General features: G+C 37.6%; 2 protein-coding genes across 2 annotated transcripts in view; one reads left to right on the top strand and one right to left on the bottom strand.

The window, feature by feature from the left end:
* The window catches only part of LOC123553032 (tumor necrosis factor alpha-induced protein 3-like), a 58,550-nt gene that overhangs the window by 20,479 nt on the left and 18,153 nt on the right, over window positions 1–19,918 (top strand). The window lies entirely within an intron of this gene.
* Window positions 1–19,918, bottom strand: part of LOC123552294 (fatty-acid amide hydrolase 2-like) — a 30,609-nt gene that overhangs the window by 8,853 nt on the left and 1,838 nt on the right. The window contains exons 2-6 of the mRNA XM_045341842.2: window positions 8,340–8,537; window positions 7,756–7,975; window positions 6,634–6,843; window positions 3,087–3,206; window positions 1,958–2,109 (exon numbers count right to left, since the gene is read on the bottom strand). Coding sequence (XP_045197777.1) covers window positions 1,958–2,109; window positions 3,087–3,206; window positions 6,634–6,843; window positions 7,756–7,975; window positions 8,340–8,537 — 900 coding nt within the window. The remainder of the gene's footprint in view (window positions 1–1,957; window positions 2,110–3,086; window positions 3,207–6,633; window positions 6,844–7,755; window positions 7,976–8,339; window positions 8,538–19,918) is intronic.

The raw sequence follows: 19,918 nt of genomic DNA, 5'->3' as shown, positions 1-19,918 counted from the left end.
TTTATCATTCAGTTTGATATCTCCTTAGTATTTTCTCGACTTGTACTCTATCAGTACTTATGCCCCGTGTGCAAAACTGGAAAAAATGCATTGAAGGATAATGATACATTTACATTTTAGGTATAAATAGCCCTTCTCCCTCAACCTAAAAAGAATTCACATCACCGATGTCTTTTCACGTACATGTTGATCGAGGCAACTGAAAAGTTTGGGCACGAATAATGTAGCACTTTTAGTTCATATTTTTGCTACTTGAACATTTTGGCACTTTCTCTTCACAGTTTCTCGTTATGTAAATGCCCAATAAGAAGTGCTATGGCTGAGAAATAAACCAACAATGCCTAGTTTATCTATGGCCTACGATGTGTCTGCAGAACCCGTAGACTGCCCGTATCCTCCTTTCTGTGTGACTGCGGAGGCAGTGGGGTGGGGATGGGGGAGGGGGGAGGGCGGTATGGATGTGCGATTTTCGTACGGGCTCCGCAGCCTCTACGACTTTGTTTAGCGAAAATTTATACATATTTGAATTAATTGAAAGCCCGTAGACCGTAGACATGTCGTAGGTGGCATTGCACAATCTCCCCACAGGCATCGTTAGGAAGCCATGCGCTGATCGTGCAGCCAACGCACGATATTCCGTGGACAAAGTGCCTAAAAGAAATCGTACGGAGATTGTAGACACCTGAGACCTTCGCACGGCACTCGCAGAGCTGCCACAAGGTTCCTTTTGCTGCAGTACTGAATGAAATTGCATGGATATTGAGCAATCATCGCCCGGCCACATCATTTCCGTGCGGCGGCCTTTATATGGCATAACATTTTTCAGATGGTTATATATATTGGTCATCTTCAGCACGTAAAAAAAAGAAGATATGGCACGATGCCCGTATTTAATGTGAACACATACACCGTAGCTCGTAGCCACCTACGATGCCAAATTTAGACTAATTTATCGCACGGCGCCCGGGTCAAATGTGAATTAAGTGAAAGCTAGATATATTTATACCATTGTATAAACAAATATGTGGTAGTTTCCGTCGATTTTATCCACTTTCAATTGTCTGTGAGGACGTCCACAAGTCTTAATCCAGCGAAAATACTTCTCAAAACTTTACTTAGGTTTTGGAAAAGGAATAATCTAGGCGTTCTGGGAAGCGACTATCGGACTTGCAAAGTCCCTACTGACACCTTTTTACCATTTCTAATAAGTTTACTTGTATATATAATCATTTTTAAAAGGAATTTATCAGTTATTTTTATCGGTGTCGAGATCGCAATGTCGGAGGGTAATATTTACACTACCACCGTCTGGAGGTGTGCGTCGAATCAAGCGCATTGATTGGTTGATCGCTTATCGATTTATTAGTTTGATTGACACCCGGCATCTGGTCAATTTTCTTGAGGGTATTATACTTTCTCAAAGGCCTGTAACTACACCAAAATTAACCAAAAAAATCCATAAAATATGCACAGCTGGGCTTGGTACTTACCAATCCAATAAAGTTTCATATAAACTGATGGACAGGCAAACTGAATGACTGCACAAAATCAATCTCCCCCACAAACAGGGAGACATAATTCTGTTTATAAAGGGAAACATCCATCAGATATTAGGGTGCAATGGTGCAGCAGCACAGATTCCTCATCTAGACGTTGCAATTTGAATGCAAATTTAACAGTAATGAAAATAACTCTGCACAAAGCACGAGCACTAATTAATATTTTATGAGAAGCAAATAAATATTTCTGTGAATTAATACTGTTGAATCATTATTATCCGAGGGAAACTAATTTTTGTGGATTTCATGGTTTAACCAATCCAGTCCTAACGATAGTACAGAATTCCTATTCATTTTCTTACAAGTACACAATGATCAATTCACAAATTTGTGTGTGTGCACAAAATTAACATTTTGACTGAAACCATGAAATGTTAGGCTCATGAAATTAAAAATACCTGTCTTCCAAGGTTTGCCTGCTTGTTGGAGCCTGCCATTACTTTCAGCATGGGCAGAATATCATCCATGTACCTACACATAGGTCCTGTACTCATCAGATCTCTATCTTTACCTGTTGCTATTGGAAACTGGCCATCATTCGGTACTAACCCTGCAAACGAATGGTAAATTTGCTTTTCTGACTTTAAATTGTACAAGTCTACATGACACATTTTGCATTACAATAGCAGGAACACGAATAATGAATGATATTACCTGGGAGACCCTAGATGATGTAACTAGAAAAATATTTTGGGCACAAAAGTACTAGTTACACTCAACATGCTCAAAAGTGTCTGAATTTACAACTAAATATTTGTTTTTGAACCTAGTTAGTGGTCTTGAAGTGTGACTATCTTCCTTTGCCAACTGGAGGTGGTTTTGTTACAAGTTTCTGTAACAGAAAATTGCCAATCACAAACCAAAATCGCTAACTGGTAAATTCTAATTACAATCCCACAGTAAATGATTCATTGATTATAGACATGCATACACCACAAGGACAGCTGTTGTCTAGTTGAGGTTGGAGGTTTGAATATTGTTCGCTTCACAATCACACATCCTTATACAACACCTGTATGGGTTTTCTGAAGTGATTCAACCTAACATTATACTGTACTTTTGAGATAAATAAGAACAGTCAAATTTCAGACTATTAAACAAAAATCTGTGTTTTTGTCAAAGCTCATAAAGTTTTCCCCATTTTTTCATATTTTACAGTATACTTTTATGGAGTATGGACAACCCCTTTGAACAAAACCCCTCCTGTTTGATTTGACCACCCTTAAATATTTTTTACTATATCCAAATTTTCACTCCATTCCATTTAAGAATTGATAACTGTCATCTTAAAATTGTAATATCTTAGTTTCTGTTCATCTTTGTTTAATTTCTGAAGTTTTTATTAAACAAAATTAAAGGAACATTTGTCCACCTTGATCAAATTTTGTCCTTATATCCAACTTAATTTTGGTACTTTCTATTCTCATCTTTCACTGGAGCCAGTTATTTAGCCCCTTAGTAACAATGTCTAAAATATACTGTTAAATTTTTTAATTTTTTTTACAAGGTTAATTTATACATACTCACCTCTTGAAGGTTTGTGTCCAAAGATACCATTAAAGAAAGCAGGCATACGAATACTACCTCCTATATCCGAACCAATACCAACAACTGCTCCTCCTGAGGCTATATTACAACCCTCACCTCCTGTAAAACAGAGTGAAATCCAAAAATTTGTAACATTTTACATTTATCTACCACCAATGTGCACTGAACTGCTTGACAAAACCTTACTGTAGTATCAGCATCTATTCAGATGGAAAAAAATGCAACTGGCTTCAGAGAACAAGAAACTGTAAGAGTTACCCATGTCCCCCACTTAAGGACATTTCTCACAAAACATATTGCATGCCAGTACAACATCTTCTTCAAAGTAAGGGTGGGGGGGGGACATATTAAAACTATTCATAAATCATAACTATATCTCATAAAATTCTAGATGAGGTATTTAGTTTGAAAATGTCAGGAAATCTATAACTGATGAATAATTTCAAATGTTAATATATCTGTATTTTCAAGATTTAATGCAATTTTATTTTCAAAATCGTAAGCAAAAAGAAACAAGAGATCACAGAGTGATCTTGGCGCCCACCAATGTGCCATTTTTGAGTGTTCCAAATTTCAAGATTTATTGACTACCTCAAGGTCAAATTTCATTTCCATACACAACACTGTGCATGTGGTCCAAATTCGAAAGCTGTAGCTTGAGAAATGTGAAAGTAGGTCACTAGGTCAATGTCAAGGTCAAAGTTTGTTTCGGTACACAATCCTATGCATGTGGTCCAAATTTGAAGCCTGTAGCTACAGAAATGTGAAAGTAGGTCACTAGGTCAATCTTAAGGTCAAAGTTCATTTTGGTACACAAAACTATGCAAGTGGTCCAAATTTGAAGGCTGTAGCTTGAGAAATGTAAACGTAGGTCACTAGGTCAAAATCAAGTTCAAATTCTATTTGGAATACAAAACTATGCATGTGGTCTAAATTTGAAGCCTGTACCTTCAAAAATGTGAAAGTAGGTCACTAGGTCAATGTAAAGGTCAAAGTTCATTTCGGTACACAAAACTATGCAAGTGGTCCAAATTTGAAGGCTCTAGCTTGAGAAATGTAAAAGCTAGTCACTAGGTCAAAATCAAGGTCAAATTTTATTTCGGAATACAAAACTATGCATGTGGTCCAAATTTGAAGCCTGTACCTTAAAAATGTGAAAGTAGGTCACTAGGTCAATCTTAAGGTCAAAGTTCATTTCGGTACACAAAACTATGCAAGTGGTCCAAATTTGAAGGCTGTAGCTTGAGAAATGTAAAAGTAGGTCACTAGGTCAAAATCATGGTCAAATTTTATTTCGGAATACAAAACTATGCATGTGGTCCAAATTTGAAGCCTGTACCTTAAAAATGTGAAAGTAGGTCACTAGGTCAATGTGAAGGTCAAAGTTTTTTTCGGTACAAAAACTATGCATGTGGTCCAAATTTGAAGGCTGTAGCTTGAGAAATGTGAAAGTAGGTCACTAGGTCAAAATCAATGTCAAATTTCATTTTGAAACATGGAACTATGCATATGGTCCAAATTTGACGCCTGTACCTTCAAAAATGTGAAAGTAGGTCACTAGGTCAAAATCAAGGTCAAAGATTTTTCCAGTGCACAAAACTATGCATGTGGTCCAAATTTGAAGGCTGTAGCTACAGAAATGTGAAAGTAGGTCACTAGGTCAAAATCAAGGTCAACTCATGTCAAGGTTCATCTTGCCACTCAAAAATATACATGTGGTCCAAATTTGAAGGCTGTAGCTACAGAAATGTGAAAGTAGGTCACTTGGTCAAAATCAAGGTCAACTCATGTCAAGGTTCATCTTGCCACTCAAAAATATACATGTGGTCCAAATTTGAAGGCTGTAGCTACAGAAATGTGAAAGTAGGTCACAAGGTCAAAATCAAGGTCAACTCATGTCAAGGTTCATCTTGCCACTCAAAAATATACATGTGGTCCATATTTGAATGTTGTAGTTATTGACAAGAACATTTTAAAAGCTTTTCCCTATATAAGTCTATATGAACCATGTGACCCCTGGGGCGGGGACATTTTTGACCCTAGGGCGATAATTTGAACAAACTTGGTAGAGAACTTCTAGATGATGCTACATTACAAGTATCAAAGCCTTAGGCTTTGTGGTTTGGACAAGAAGATTTTCAAAGTTTTTCCCTATGTAAGTCTATGTAAACCATATGACCCCCAGGGCGGGGCCATATTTGACCCTAGGGGTATAATATGAACAATCTTAGTTGAAGACCACTAGATGATGTCACATACAAAATATCAACGCCCTAGGCCCTGTGGTTTTGGACAAGGGGTTATTCAAAGTTTTTCCCCATATAAGTCATTATAAACTATGTGACCCCCAGGGCGGGGCCATATTTGACCCCAGAGAAATAATTTGAATCATCTTGGTAGAGGACCACTAGATGATGCTTCAAACCAAATATCAAAGCTCTAGGCTCTGTGGTTTTGGATAAGAAGGTTTTCAAAGTTTTTCCCTATATAAATCTATGTAAAATATTGAAATAAACAAAGGGTCATAACTCACTCATAAATTGTTGAACCAGTCTGATTTTCAGGGGGACACAACTAGGGTACCAATACATGATTCTGACAAAGTTTGGTCAAAATCCCCCCAGTAGTTTCTGAGGAGATGCGATAACGAGAAATTGTTAACGGACGGACGGACGGACGGACGGACGGAATGACGGACGGACGGACCACGGACGCAGAGTGATTTTAATAGCCCACCATCTGATGATGGTGGGCTAATAAAAATGTAATGAAATATTTGATCATATTAAAGGGAGGTCAATAATAAACAAATGAAATGCATGACATTATTATTGTACTAAACAAGAGGGTCATGATGACCTATATCACTCACCTGTTGAACTTGGCCTTGGATGAAGACAAGATAACCCTCTTAAGTTTCATAAAGATAGGGTCATAAATGTGGCCTCTACAGTGTTAACAAGCTTTTCCTTTGATTTGAGGTGACCTAGTTTTTGACCCCACATGACCCAGTTTCGAACCTGGCCCAGGAATCATCAAGATAAACATTCTGACCAAGTTCCATGAAGATGGGGTCATAAATGTGGCCTCAAGAGTGGTAACAAGCTTTTCCTTTGATCTGACCCTGAGACCTAGTTTTTGATACCATTTAACTCAGTTCTGAACTTGGCATAGGAATCATCAAGATAAACATTTTGACCAAGTTTCATGAAGATAGGGACATAGATGTGGCCTCTAAGGTGTTAACAAGCTTTTTCTTTGATCTGACCTGGTGACCTAGTTTTTGACCCCACGTGACCAGTTTGAACTGATGCAACTACAAAAATTAGTCACTTAAGAATATCAATGATTTTACAATATACTATACACGAATCCTCAAACATTAAAGACAAAATTTGCACATGATGAAGAAATAAAATGTGAAGGTATAAAACGGGCATTCTAAAGAACATAATACAGAAAATACCTAACAAATATTTCAACAAAGCCAGTATTAAAAGAATTGGGAGAATTATTAGTACACTACCAGAGCTTCCTCCAACAATTCTCCCAGTATGGTAGGGGTTATTAGAGCGCCCATAAAGTCTATTAGCTGACTCATACCACATACAGAGTTCACTAACATTGGTCATACAGTATGGTATAGCTCCTGCTTCTCTCAACCTGCCAACAACTGGACAATCACTCTCTGCTCGGAATATACCACGAGATACAAGACCACCTGAGTTAGGCATTCCTGAAATGAAACACAGTAAATTTCTCAAAAAAACTAGTTGACTCCAAAAATCTTGCATAAAATTATCAGCAAATTCATGAATCATCTTTAAATTTGAGTTCAGCTGCATCAAGGTGAGGTATTATCCACACTGAAGATTCTTTCAGACAAACAACAACACAGACAATAATGATTGTTTATGTACATTAGTTGATTTTTTAATATATTTCTTAAATATACACAGTTGCGTCTATTTTTCCTTTTGGGTTTTATGTTGTCACTTTTCAGAGAAGTATTTAGGCCTTTGGTCAAGATTAGCGCAATTCTTACAGGTCTTAACATGTATTTATTATGCACATGCCAATGTTGTGAAATATATGACATTGTGTTGATTTGCATATTACTTGTTTTGTTATCAATGTTGGTAAATAGCTATACATAATGTTTTCTGATCTGATCTGATCCGATCCGTACCGTACCATACCATACCATACCGTACATTTGCTCATACTCAGATAATTTGTACACTACCCTATTCAAACTCAATGTTGAGTCCCGAGAATTCCTAAATAATGTATTTTGTTCATGTCTCGAAATACAGATAACTTGAACAAATTTTACTGGTCATGTTAAGTCTGAGTGAACAAAGTTTGACTGTATGTGCTGCAATCAAGCTTCTAGGAATAGTAATATTGAGAGAATTAAGTGAGAGTTTTTCTTAGATTTTAGTTTATAGTTGAAAGCTGAAGCTGACATGTACAACGCTTAAAATTTCAGTGAATATAAAAGGGCCTGACCTGATGCAAGTGACTATTATATTCCATATTTGAAAGAATAATAAAATACAAAATGTACTTTAATTTAATAATCAGATCACAGTAACTGTCAAAAGGTGTTAGGAAAGTTGGTAAACGGGTTCAAAAAGTGGCTTACCAGTGACACAAAATGCTTCTTTGACAGACAGTGGAACACCAAGCAGAGGTTTATTTTTCTCTGAGAACTTTTCATCTGCAGCCTTCCTGTCTAATTCCTCATCTAGAGCTTGAGCCTCTTCCCTCGCCTCAGAGAACCTTCTTGCTACAACAGTGTTCAGATGATCATGCATCTCTGTCACTCGGCTTATATACTTCTCCATTACATCCACTGCCCTCAACTATCCAAAATGCATCAGATTTAAATGGAAGTTTCCACAACTCTGCTTTACAATCATGTAATTAAACCAGTATAGATTATATCATACTTATTGAATACCTGAATAATTTATTTTGATGTGATTTTAGCAAAGTGAAAATATATCAATTTTGAAGCCACTAAAAATAAATTTTTACCATTTTAATTTATCAAAAAGCTTCTTACTCTGACAGCATGGATCAAATGAACAAAAATTTCAACCATAATAAATTAATTTTTTTTTATATATTTCATACTGGTTGAATATTTAAATAAATTCCTAAACACTTGCAGAAAAAAATGAAATTATCTCAAGGAATATAATATGTTTAAAAGATCTTTTTTACCTCCCTTGACCTTATTTTTCTTGCAAGAGTTACAGCACTTTGAAGTAAGACATCATCTTCAACAGGGGGTACAACCTTAGAGGAGCCATCATATATCCAGGAGAATATTGCGCTGGCTACAGGTGTCACAATCCAGCTAATTACAGTAAGGATGTAGTAAAGAATCTGCTGGATAGCCTTAGCCAACTTCATCATTTCCTGAAATTGAGAAAGATGTATGAACGTAACGTTAGAGACTACTTCTGAAAAAGTGCATGCCTCCCATACTGCTTCATTTGAATGGATGTGGTAACTGTTATGTAATATTTGGGTAAATGTTTGATAGTATTTTTCATAACCTGTATGTCATTGGTGTTGTATATATGTCAAATTGTCTCATTATAGGGAAATCTGTGTCAAGTAATATTAAAATCCCTTGATGGATAACAGAGTAATGGGCCAGACAGAAAAAAATCAAAACCTTTTGGCCTCCAAGTGTGACTTTGACCTTTGCATGGACAAATTTTGTAACAGACAACCAAACAGCTACATCTACATCTGGAAGACATAATTTTGTGGCAGATGCTTATAAATAATGGAAGGCATTTATGATAATTTTTCTGAAAGTAGTGTCTAGCTGTCAGATAAAAAGATGCCTGGCCTATCATCTAAAGGTTCCCTAGGCAACTGGGAATAAATTTTTATGTGAATAGAGTAAGGAATTGATATAACATATCATATTTTGTTTGCTTAATTAAGGTAGCAACATTTACTTGTACAGAACTACTATAGGCTGAATTCAGACCTAAAACTTGATGGTTTGTTTTTAATTATAGTATTTAATCAGTAAAAACGTAAGGTTAACTGTTGAAATACCCCTATTATCAGACATATTATGTAAAGTGAAGGTTCTATCAAATTGATACTACATTTATGCAAGCTGTACATTTAACTAGAGCTCGTAGAACATGAAATGCCCCCCTTGATGCATTCAGTAATTGCACAAGGAACAGAAATTATTTGGTAAATGTACACAAAAGTTCTACTATTCTGGGTCAATGTTACCTTGACCTTTGACCTACTGACGTCAAAATCACTTGGGGTCATCTGCTGGTCGTGATCAACCTCCCTATTAAGTTGTGTGATCCTAAGCCCAAGCGTTCTCAAGTTATCATGCTGAAATGATTTAACTGTTCCGGGTCACTCTGACCTTGACCTTTGGCCTCAAATCAATAGGAGTCATCTGCTGGTCATGACCAATCTCCCTATCAAGTTTCATGATCCTAGGCACAAGCGTTCTTGAGTTATCATCAGGAAACCGTTTAACTGTTCTGGGTCACTGTGACCTTGATCTTTGACCTACTGGCCTCAAAATCAATAGAGAGGTCATCTGCTGGTCATGACCAACCTCCTTATCAACTTTAATGATCCTAGGTCCAAGATTTCTTGAATTATCATCCGGAAATCGTTTAACTGTTCCAGGTCACTGTGACCTTGACCTTTGACCTACTGACCTCAAAATCAATAGGGGTCATCTGCTGGTCATGAACAACCTCCCTATCAAGTTTCATGATCCTAGGCACAAGTGTTCTTGCGTTATCATCAATAAACCGTTTAACTGTCCCAGGTCACTGTGACCTTGACCTTTGACCTACTGGCCTCAAAATCTATAGGGGTCATCTGCTGGTCATGACCAACCTCCCTATCAATTTTCATTATCCTAGGCCCAAGAATACTTGAGTTATCATCTGTAAACAGTTTAACTGTCCCAGGTCACTGTGACCTTGACCTTTGACTGACTGACCTCAAAATCAATAGGGGTCATCTGCTGGTCATGACCAACCTCCCTATCAAGTTTCATGAACCTAGGCTCAAGTGTTCTTGAGTTATCATCCGGAAAACCAATTGGTCTACATACCGACAGACCGACCGACCTACTGACAGACCAACCGACAGACATCTGCAAAACAATATACTCCTCCTTCTTTGAAGGGGGGCATAATAAATATTCATGTACACATATTTAATGCTGTTTGAATAACAGAACTTATGTAGATCTTCTGTGAAACAATAATGTTTTGTGGAAGATTTTTAATGACATTTTAATTTTAAACAAGAGGGCCCTGAAGGCCCTGTATCACTCACCTCACCTAATTCTTCTGACCAAGTTTCATTAAGATATGGTCATAAATGTGGCCTCTATGGTGTTAGTTTTTCCTCTGATTTGACCTAGGTTTTGACCCCACATGACCCAGATTCGAACTTGACCTAAATATTATAAAGATTAACATTCTGACCAAGTTTCATGAAGATACAGTCATAAATGTGGCCTCTAGATTGTTAACAAGCTTTACCTTTGATTTGACGGTGACCTGGTTTTTAACCCCACCTGACCCAGATTGGAACCTGACCTTGAGATCATTAAGATTAACATTCTGACCAAGTTGCACTAAGATGTGGTCATAAATGTGGTCTCTAGAGTGTAAACTAGCTTTTCCTTTGATTTGACCTGGTGACCTAGTTTTTGACCCAACATGACCCAAATACGAACTTGACCTAAAGATCATCAAGATTATCAGTCTGACCAAGTTTCATGAAGATACAGTCATAAATGTGACCTCTAGAGCGTTAACAAGCTTTTCCTTTTGATTTGACCTAGTGACCTAGTTTTCGACCCCACATGACCCAGATTCAAACTTGACCTAGAGGTCATCAAGACAAACATTCTGATCAATTCTCATGAGTTTCAAACTTAAAATTACAAAATGTAGGTCTCTAGAGTGTTAACAAGCTTTAACTTTGATTTGACCTGGTGACCTAGTTTTTGATCCCGCCTGCCCCGGATTGGAATCTGAACTATAGATCTTCAAGATTAACATTCTGCCTAAGTTTCATTACGATATGGTCATAAATGTGGCCTCTAGAGTGTAAATTAGCTTTTCCTTTGATTTGACCTGGTGACCTCGTTTCTGACCCCACAAGACCCAGATTGGAACTTGGCTAAAGATCATCAAGGTTAACATTCTGACCAAGTTTCATGAAGATACAATTATAAATGTGGCCTCTAGAATGTTAACAAGCTTTTTCTTTGCTTTTGTGACCTGGTGACCTAGCTTTTGATCCCACTTGACCCAGATTCCAACTTGACCTAAAGATCATCAAGATTAACATTCTGACCAAGTTTCATAGGGATATTGTCATAAATGTGGCCTCTAGACTGTTAACAAGCTTTTCCTTTGTTCTGACCTGGTGGCCTAGTTTTTTTTTGACCCCACCTGACCCATATTGTGAATATATGGTCATAAATGTGGCCTCTAGAGTGTTAACTAGCTTTTCCTTTGATTTGACCTGGTGACCTCGTTTTTGACCCAGATTTGAACCTGACCTAAAGATCAACAAGATTAACATTCTGACCAAGTTTCATTAAGATATGATCACAAATGTGGCCTCTAGAGTGTTAACTAGCTTTTCCTCTGATTTGACCTGGTGACCTAGTTTTTGACCCCACATGACCCAGATTTTAACTTGACCTTAAGATCATCAAGATTAACATTCTGACCAAGTTTCATGAAGATATATCAGTAGTCATAAATGTGGCCTGTAGTGTTAACAAGCTTTTCCTTTGATTTTTTGACCTGGTGACCTAGTTTTTGACCCAACATGACCCAGATCTGAACCTGATTTAAAGACCATCAAGATTAACATTCTGACCAAGTTTCATAGAGATATTGTCATAAATGTGGCCTCTAGTGTGGAAACAAGCTTTTCCCTTTGATTTGACCTGGTGACCTAGTTTTTGATCCCAGATGACCCAATATCGAACTCGTCCAAGATTTTATTGTCAGGTTAATATTAAACTTGTCCAAGATTTTATTGTCAGGGTAAATTTCTGACCAAGTTTGTGACCTCTAGAGTGTTAACAGTCAAATTGTTGACTACAGAAACAGGGCGATCACAAAAGCTCACCTTGTGCACTTCAAGCTCAGGTGAGCTAACAAGAGGACCATGATGGTCCTGAATCGCTCACCTCTTCCCACATGACCCAGTTTTGAGTATGACGTCGTTTTTTCTATTATTTGACATAGTGACCTAGTTTTAGAGCTCATGTGACCCAATTCTGAACTTGACCTAGATATTATCAAGATAAACATTCTGACCAATTTTCATGAAGATCCATTGAAAAATATGGTCTCTAGAGAGGTCACAAGGTTTTTCCATTATTTGTCCTATTGACCTAGTTTTGGAAGGTACGTGACCCTGTTTTGAACTTTACTTAGATATCATCAAGCTGAACATTCTCACTAATTTTCATGAAGATCTCATGAAAAATATGGCCTCTAGAGAGGTCACAAGGTTTTTCTACTTTTATACCTACTGGCCTAGTTTTTGATCGCACGTGACCCAGTTTCGAAATTGACCTAGACATCATCAAGGTGAACATTCAGATCAATTTTCATGAAGATCCATTAAAAAATATGGCTTCTAGAGAGGTCAAAAGATTTTTTTTAATTTTAGACCTACTGACCTAGTTTTTGACCACAGTTGACCCAGTTTCAAACTTGACCTAGATATCACCAAGATGAACATTCAGACCAGCTTTCATACAGATCCCACGAAAAGTATGGCCTCTAGAGAGGTCACAAGGTGTTTTTATTATTTGACCCACTGACCTATTTTTAAGGCATGTGACCCAGTTTCAAACTTGACCTAGATATCATCAAGGTGAACATTCTGACCAATTTTCATGAAGATCCATTCAAGGGTATGGCCTCTAGAGAGGTCACAAGGTTTTTCTATTTCAAGATCTACTGACCTAGTTTTTTATCGCAGTTGACCCAGTTTCAAACTTGACCTATATATCATCAAGATAAACATTCAGACCAACCTTTCATACAGATCCCATGAAAAATATGGCCTTTAGAGAGGTCACAATGTTTTTCATTATTTGACCTACTGACCTATTTTTTGACAGCACGTGACCCACTTTCGAACCTGACCTAGATATCATCAAGATGATCATTCTGACCAATTTTTATGGAGATCCATTCACAAGTATGGCCTCTAGAGAGGTCACAAGGTTTTTCTATTTTTAGACCTACTGACCTAGTTTTGATCGCACATGACCCTGTTTCGAACTTGATTTAGATATCATCAAGATGAACATTCAGACCAACTTTCATACAGATCCCTTGAAAAATATGGCCTTTAGAGAGGTCACAAGGTTTTTCTATTATTTGACCTACTGACCTAGTTTTTGATGGCACATGACCCAGTTTCGAACTTGATCTAGATATCATCAAGATAAACATTCAGACCAACTTTCATACAGATCCCTTGAAAAATATGGCCATAAGAGAGGTCAAAAGGTTTCTCTATTATTTGACCTACTGACCTAGTTTTTGATGGCACGTGACCCAGTTTCAAACTTGACCTAGATATCATCAAGATGAAAATTAAGACCAACTTTCATACAGATCCCATGAAAAATACGGCCTCTAGAGAGGTCACAAGGTTTTTCTATTTTTAGACCTACTGACCTAGTTTTTGACCGCACGTGACCCAGTTTCGAATTTGACCTAGATATCATCAAGATGAACATTCAGACCAACTTTCATACAGATCCCATGAAAAGCATGGCCTTTAGAGAGGTCACAAGGTTTTTCTATTATTTGACCTACTGACCTAGTTTTTGACCCCACGTGACCCAGTTTCGAACTTGACCTAGATATCATCAAGGTGAACATTCTGATCAACTTTCATGAAGATCTTGTGAAATTTATGGCCTCTAGAAAGGTCACAAGGTTTTTCTTTTTTTAGCCCTACTGACTTAGTTTTTAAAGGCACGTAACCCAGTTTCGAACTTGACCTAGATATCATCAAAGTGAACATTCTGACCAATTTTCATGAAGATCTCATGCAATATATGGCCTCTAGAGAGGTCACAAGGTTTTTCTATTTTTAGACCTACTGACCTAGTTTTTGACCGCACGTGACCCAGTTTCAAATTTGACCTAGATATCATCAAGATGAACATTCAAACAGATCCCATGAAAAACATGGCCTTTAGAGAGGTCACAAGGTTTTTCTATTATTTGACCTACTGACCTAGTTTTTGATGGCACGTGACCCAGTTTTTTGACCGCACGTGACCCAGTTTCGAATTTGACCTAGATATCATCAAGATGAACATTCAGACCAACTTTTATACAGATCCCATGAAAAACATGGCCTTTAGAGAGGTCACAAGGTTTTTCTATTATTTGACCTACTGACCTAGTTTTTGATGGCACGTGACCCAGTTTCGAACTTGACCTAGATATCATCAAGGTGAACATTCTGACCAATTTTCATGAAGATCTTGTGAAATTTATGGCCTCTAGAAAGGTCACAAGGTTTTTCTATTTTTAGCCCTACTGACCTAGTTTTTGAAGGCACGTAACCCAGTTTCGAAGTTGATCTAGATATCATCAAGGTGAACATTCTGACCAATTTTCATGAAGATCTCATGAAATATATGGCCTCTAGAGAGGTCACAAGGTTTTTCTATTTTTAGACCTCTGACCTAGTTTTTGACCGCACGTGACCCAGTTTCGAATTTGACCTAGATATCATCAAGAAGAACTTTCATATAGATCCCATGAAAAACATGGCCTTTAGAGAGGTCACAAGGTTTTTCTATTATTTGACCTACTGACCTAGTTTTTGATGGCACATGACCCAGTTTCGAACTTGACCTAGATATCATCAAGGTGAAAGTTCTGACCAATTTTCATGAAGATCTTGTGAAATATATGGCCTCAAGAGAGGTCACAAGGTTTTTCTATTTTTAGACCTACTGACCTAGTTTTTGATGGCACGTGACCCAGTTTCGAACTTGACCTAGATATCATCAAGATGAACATTCTGACCAACTTTCATACAGATCCCATGAAAAATGTGACCTCTAGAGTGGTCACAAGCAAAAGTTTACGGACGGACGCACGTACGCACGGGCGGACGACAGAAACCGCGCAATCACAAAAGCTCACCTTGTCACTTTGTAACAGGTGAGCTAAAAAAGCAACTTATTTTCGTGATTATTTGTAAGGCATGTCATAAGCATGCTAAAAGAGGGTTCTCGAACATTTCTCATTACTTTCTGTACATCAAATCTTCTATCTTTACATCACCATAGAAACTTCTATTCATCTAAATTTGTCTTGGCACAACAACAACAACAACTAGAGCTATCACTGAAGGTGATGAATGTACCCCCCACATGCACTGACTCAGTACATTGCAATTTGACGCAAACAAGATTGCACAATTATGTGGACTGTATGTATAAAGACTCTATGTATGTAGTATAGTAACAAACAACCAAAGTCCCATAACTCTGCAGAATATTTATCTAAAAGAACTAAACATGCACCATGCACAAGTAGGGTTGGTACTGATCACTTGTGTGAAGTTCCATTAAATTGTGTGCAAGGGTTCGGGAGATTAGGTGCGCACAAGATTGCATATGCAGACTGTATGTATATAGTATATTAACAAAAAACAAAGTCCCATAACTGTGCAGATTTTTTTCTGAAAGAAACTAACAAGCACCATGTCAATGAGGGTTACTACTGACCACTTGTGTTAAGTTTCATTAAATTGTATGCATGGGCTCAGGAGATTAGGCGAGCACAAGATTGTATATGCAGACTATGTATATAGTATAGTAACAAAAATCAAAGTCCCATTACTCTGCACATTTTTTTTCTGAAAGAACCTAATATGCATCATGCACAATTACTGTTGTTACTGATCACTTGTGTGAAGTATCATTTAATTGTGTCAAGGGGATGAGGAGAGTTGGTGCGCACAAGATTGTGTCTATGTATATAAGTAACCAAAAACAAAGTCGCGTAACTCTGCAAAAAAAAATTCTGAAAGAACCTAACATGCATCATGCACAACTACTGTTGTTACTGATCACTTGTGTGAAGTTTCATTAAATTGTGTCAAGGGGATGAGGAGAGTTGGTGTGCACAATATTGTGTCTATGTATATAAGTAACCAAAAACAAAGTCCCGTAACTCTGCAAAAAAAAAATTCTGAAAGAACGTAACATGCATCATGCACAACTACTGTTGTTACTGATCACTTTTGTGAAGTTCCATTAAATTGTGTCAAGGGGAGGAGGAGAGTTGGAGCGCACAAGACTGTGTCTACGGACGGACAGACAGACAACCTGAAACCAGTATATCCATCCTTACAACTTTGTTGGATGGGGGTACAATAAAACTGGATTGCTTTTAAACAATGACAGTAACATCATAAGCAGCACTATTTTTAAAAGAAAATATTTATCAGATATAAATAACTTATATCTAAAGTCTTACATTGTAAGTAAAGTATAATATAGTATTTTAGAGGAAAAATACGTCAGTCTTCAATAAATTGATTACCAGACACCTAGAAAAGCCCTAGAGAACAGGCTAGGAGTCTGGTTACTGGACTCCTAAAACACAGGCTTACTGCCCACACTTATTGGATGACTAGACTCTTCTTCTTTTTAAATGTTTGTATGTTTTAGTACTCCAAAACTTTTGTATTATCAAATGCTTCAGAATGCGCCAAATGAGTCATTAAAACGAAAGAATACCCACTCTGGCAGGCAGGTAATGCAACTAATAGGACGATAAGGACAGCGTTAAATTTTTTGGATGGTTGCTTAAATCTTATATGCTATGTCATTTGCAACCAAATTCAAAATGTAAACTAGAAAATGCTTTTGTAAAAAAGCGCATGTCTCCCCTAATGCAAAGTCCTATAGGCAAGAAGTCAATAGGGGTCAGGAGCGAAAGTCGAAGAGACACTGATGGTTGGCTGCAATAGGGATCATCTACTTGGCATGTCCAGTCATCCCGCTAAATTTCAACACTCTTGGCCTAGTGGTTCTCAAGTCACTGTTCAGGCTCCTGTGACCTTGACCTTTGATCAAGTGACCTCAAAATAAATAGAGGTCATCTACTCTGCATGTCCAATCATCCTATTAAGTTTCAACATTGTAGGTCAAGTGGTTCTCAAGTTATTTCCAAAAAATGATTTTACATGAACAGGCCATTGTGACCTTGACCTTTAATAGACTGACCCCAAAATCAATAGGGGTCATCTACTCTGCATGTTCAATCATCCTATGAAGTTTCAACATTCTGGGTCAAGTGGTTCTCAAGTTATTGATCTGAACTGGTTATCAATGTTCAGGCCTCTGTGACCTTGACCTTTAACGGCGTGACCCCAAAAACAATAGGGGTCATTTACTCTGCTTGAACAATCACCCTATGAAGTTTCAACATTCATGGTCGAGAGGTTCTCAAGTTATTGATTGGAAATGGTTTTCCATGTTCAGGCCCCTGTGGCCTTGACCTTTAACAGAGTGACCCCAAAATCGTTAGGGGTCATCTACTCTGCATGACCAATCATCCTATGAAGTTTCAACATTCTGGGTCACGTGGTTCTCAAGTTACTGACCGGAAATGGTTTTCAATGTTCAGGCCCCTGTGACCTTGACCTTGAATGGAGTGACCCCAAAATCGATAGGGGTCATCTACTTTGCATGCACAATCATCCTATGAAGTTTCAACATTCTGGGTCAAGTGGTTCTCTAGTTATTGATCGGAAATGGTTTTCCATGTTCAGGCCCCTGTGACCTTGACCTTTGACGGAGTGACCCCAAAATCAATAGGGGTCATCTACTCTTCATGACCAATCATCCTATGAAGTTTCAACATTCTGGGTCAAGTGGTTCTCTAGTTATTGATCGGAAATGGTTTTCCATGTTCAGGCCCGTGACCTTGACCTTTGACGGAGTGACCCCAAAACCAATAGGGGGGGTCATCTACTCTTCATGACCAATCATCCTATGAAGTTTCAACATTCTGGGTCAAGTGGTTCTCTAGTTATTGATCGGAAATGGTTTTCCATGTTCAGGCCCCTGTGACCTTGACCTTTAACGGAGTGACCCCAAAATGAATAGGGGTCATCTACTCTTCATGACCAATCATCCTATAAAGTTTCAACATTCTGGGTCAAGTGGTTCTCTAGTTATTGATCGGAAATGGTTTTCCATGTTCAGGCCCCTGTGACCTTGACCTTTGATGGAGTGACCCCAAAATCAATAGGGGTCATCTACTCTTCATGACCAATCATCCTATGAAGTTTCAACATTCTGGGTCAAGTGGTTCTCTAGTTATTGATCGGAAATGGTTTTCCATGTTCAGGCCCCTGTGACCTTGACCTTTGACGGAGTGACCCCAAAACCAATAGGGGTCATCTACTCTTCATGACCAATCATCCTATGAAGTTTCAACATTCTGGGTCAAGTGGTTCTCTAGTTATTGATCGGAAATGGTTTTCCATGTTCAGGCCCCTGTGACCTTGACCTTTGACGGAGTGACCCCAAAATGAATAGGGGTCATCTACTCTTCATGACCAATCATCCTATGAAGTTTCAACATTCTGGGTCAAGTGGTTCTCTAGTTATTGATCGGAAATGGTTTTCAATGTTCAGGCCCCTGTGACCTTGACCTTTGACAGAGTGACCCCAAAAACAATAGGGGTCGTCTACTCCAGCAGCCCTACAACCCTATAAAGTTTGAAGGTTCTAGGTGAAATGGTTCTCCAGTTATTGCTCGGAAATGAAGTGTGACATACGGACGGAAGGATGGACGGACGGACAGGGCAAAAACAATATGTCTCCTGGGGGAGACATAATTACCCACAATATATAGAAAAATGAGGTCCATACTAGACAATCATTAACAGGTTTCGGATAGGTATGCTAGACACTTCTAATATCAAAATGGAAGTGTCTGGCCATCCGGTAACCGACGCCTAGCCTGCATTCTAGCCAGCTGGTAACCAGACCCTAGCCTGTCCTATGTTCTTTTTCTAGGCATCAGGTAATCAATCTATTTATTAAATAATATATGTATCTTTTTCTGTTAAAATATTATACTTCAGTTTAGATAATAAGTCACTTACCTTCATATAATCAATTTTTATGTTAAAGACACTGCTTATAAAATTTCATTGTTCAAAAGTGTTTCAGTTATGTTGATGTTGTTAATGTTCTCCCGAGAAATATTTGACAAACAGAAGTTTCAAAGGTAAGGTAAAGATAAAGTGTCGAGTCATAATATTTGGTACAGAGAAAGAAAACAGAAATGTAGAAATCCCCTTTTAGCATGCTTAATTATGGCATGCCCTAAACATGATCACAAAAATAAGAATTTTTTTTTAAAATGTCATTAAATATTTTCCAAAAAAATATTGTTTTTACCCCAACTTCTACATATTTATCTATTATTATTATTAAACAATTAAAAAAATTTGTTTCGTATCTACAAATATTTATTTATGTAATTTCTTCTATAAAGGTAGTGTCAGTATGTTAAAACATTTACTTTATTGAACACATTACTAGATATAATTTATTGCTACATTTTGATTTTTTAGCCATTTATCATATTTGTCACACCTCTGATTTTACCTGCTGTTGAAAAATCAAAATCAAAAATATACTGAATATTTGATCTGAATTAAGACTAGTGTTTGTGTACAGGTAAATA

The sequence above is a fragment of the Mercenaria mercenaria genome, chromosome 4 (genome assembly GCF_021730395.1).
Source record: "Mercenaria mercenaria strain notata chromosome 4, MADL_Memer_1, whole genome shotgun sequence".
In the NCBI taxonomy this organism is placed as follows: Eukaryota; Metazoa; Mollusca; class Bivalvia; order Venerida; family Veneridae; genus Mercenaria; species Mercenaria mercenaria.
Note: the sequence above shows the minus strand (reverse complement) of the source record. Positions and strands in the feature narration are given on the sequence as shown.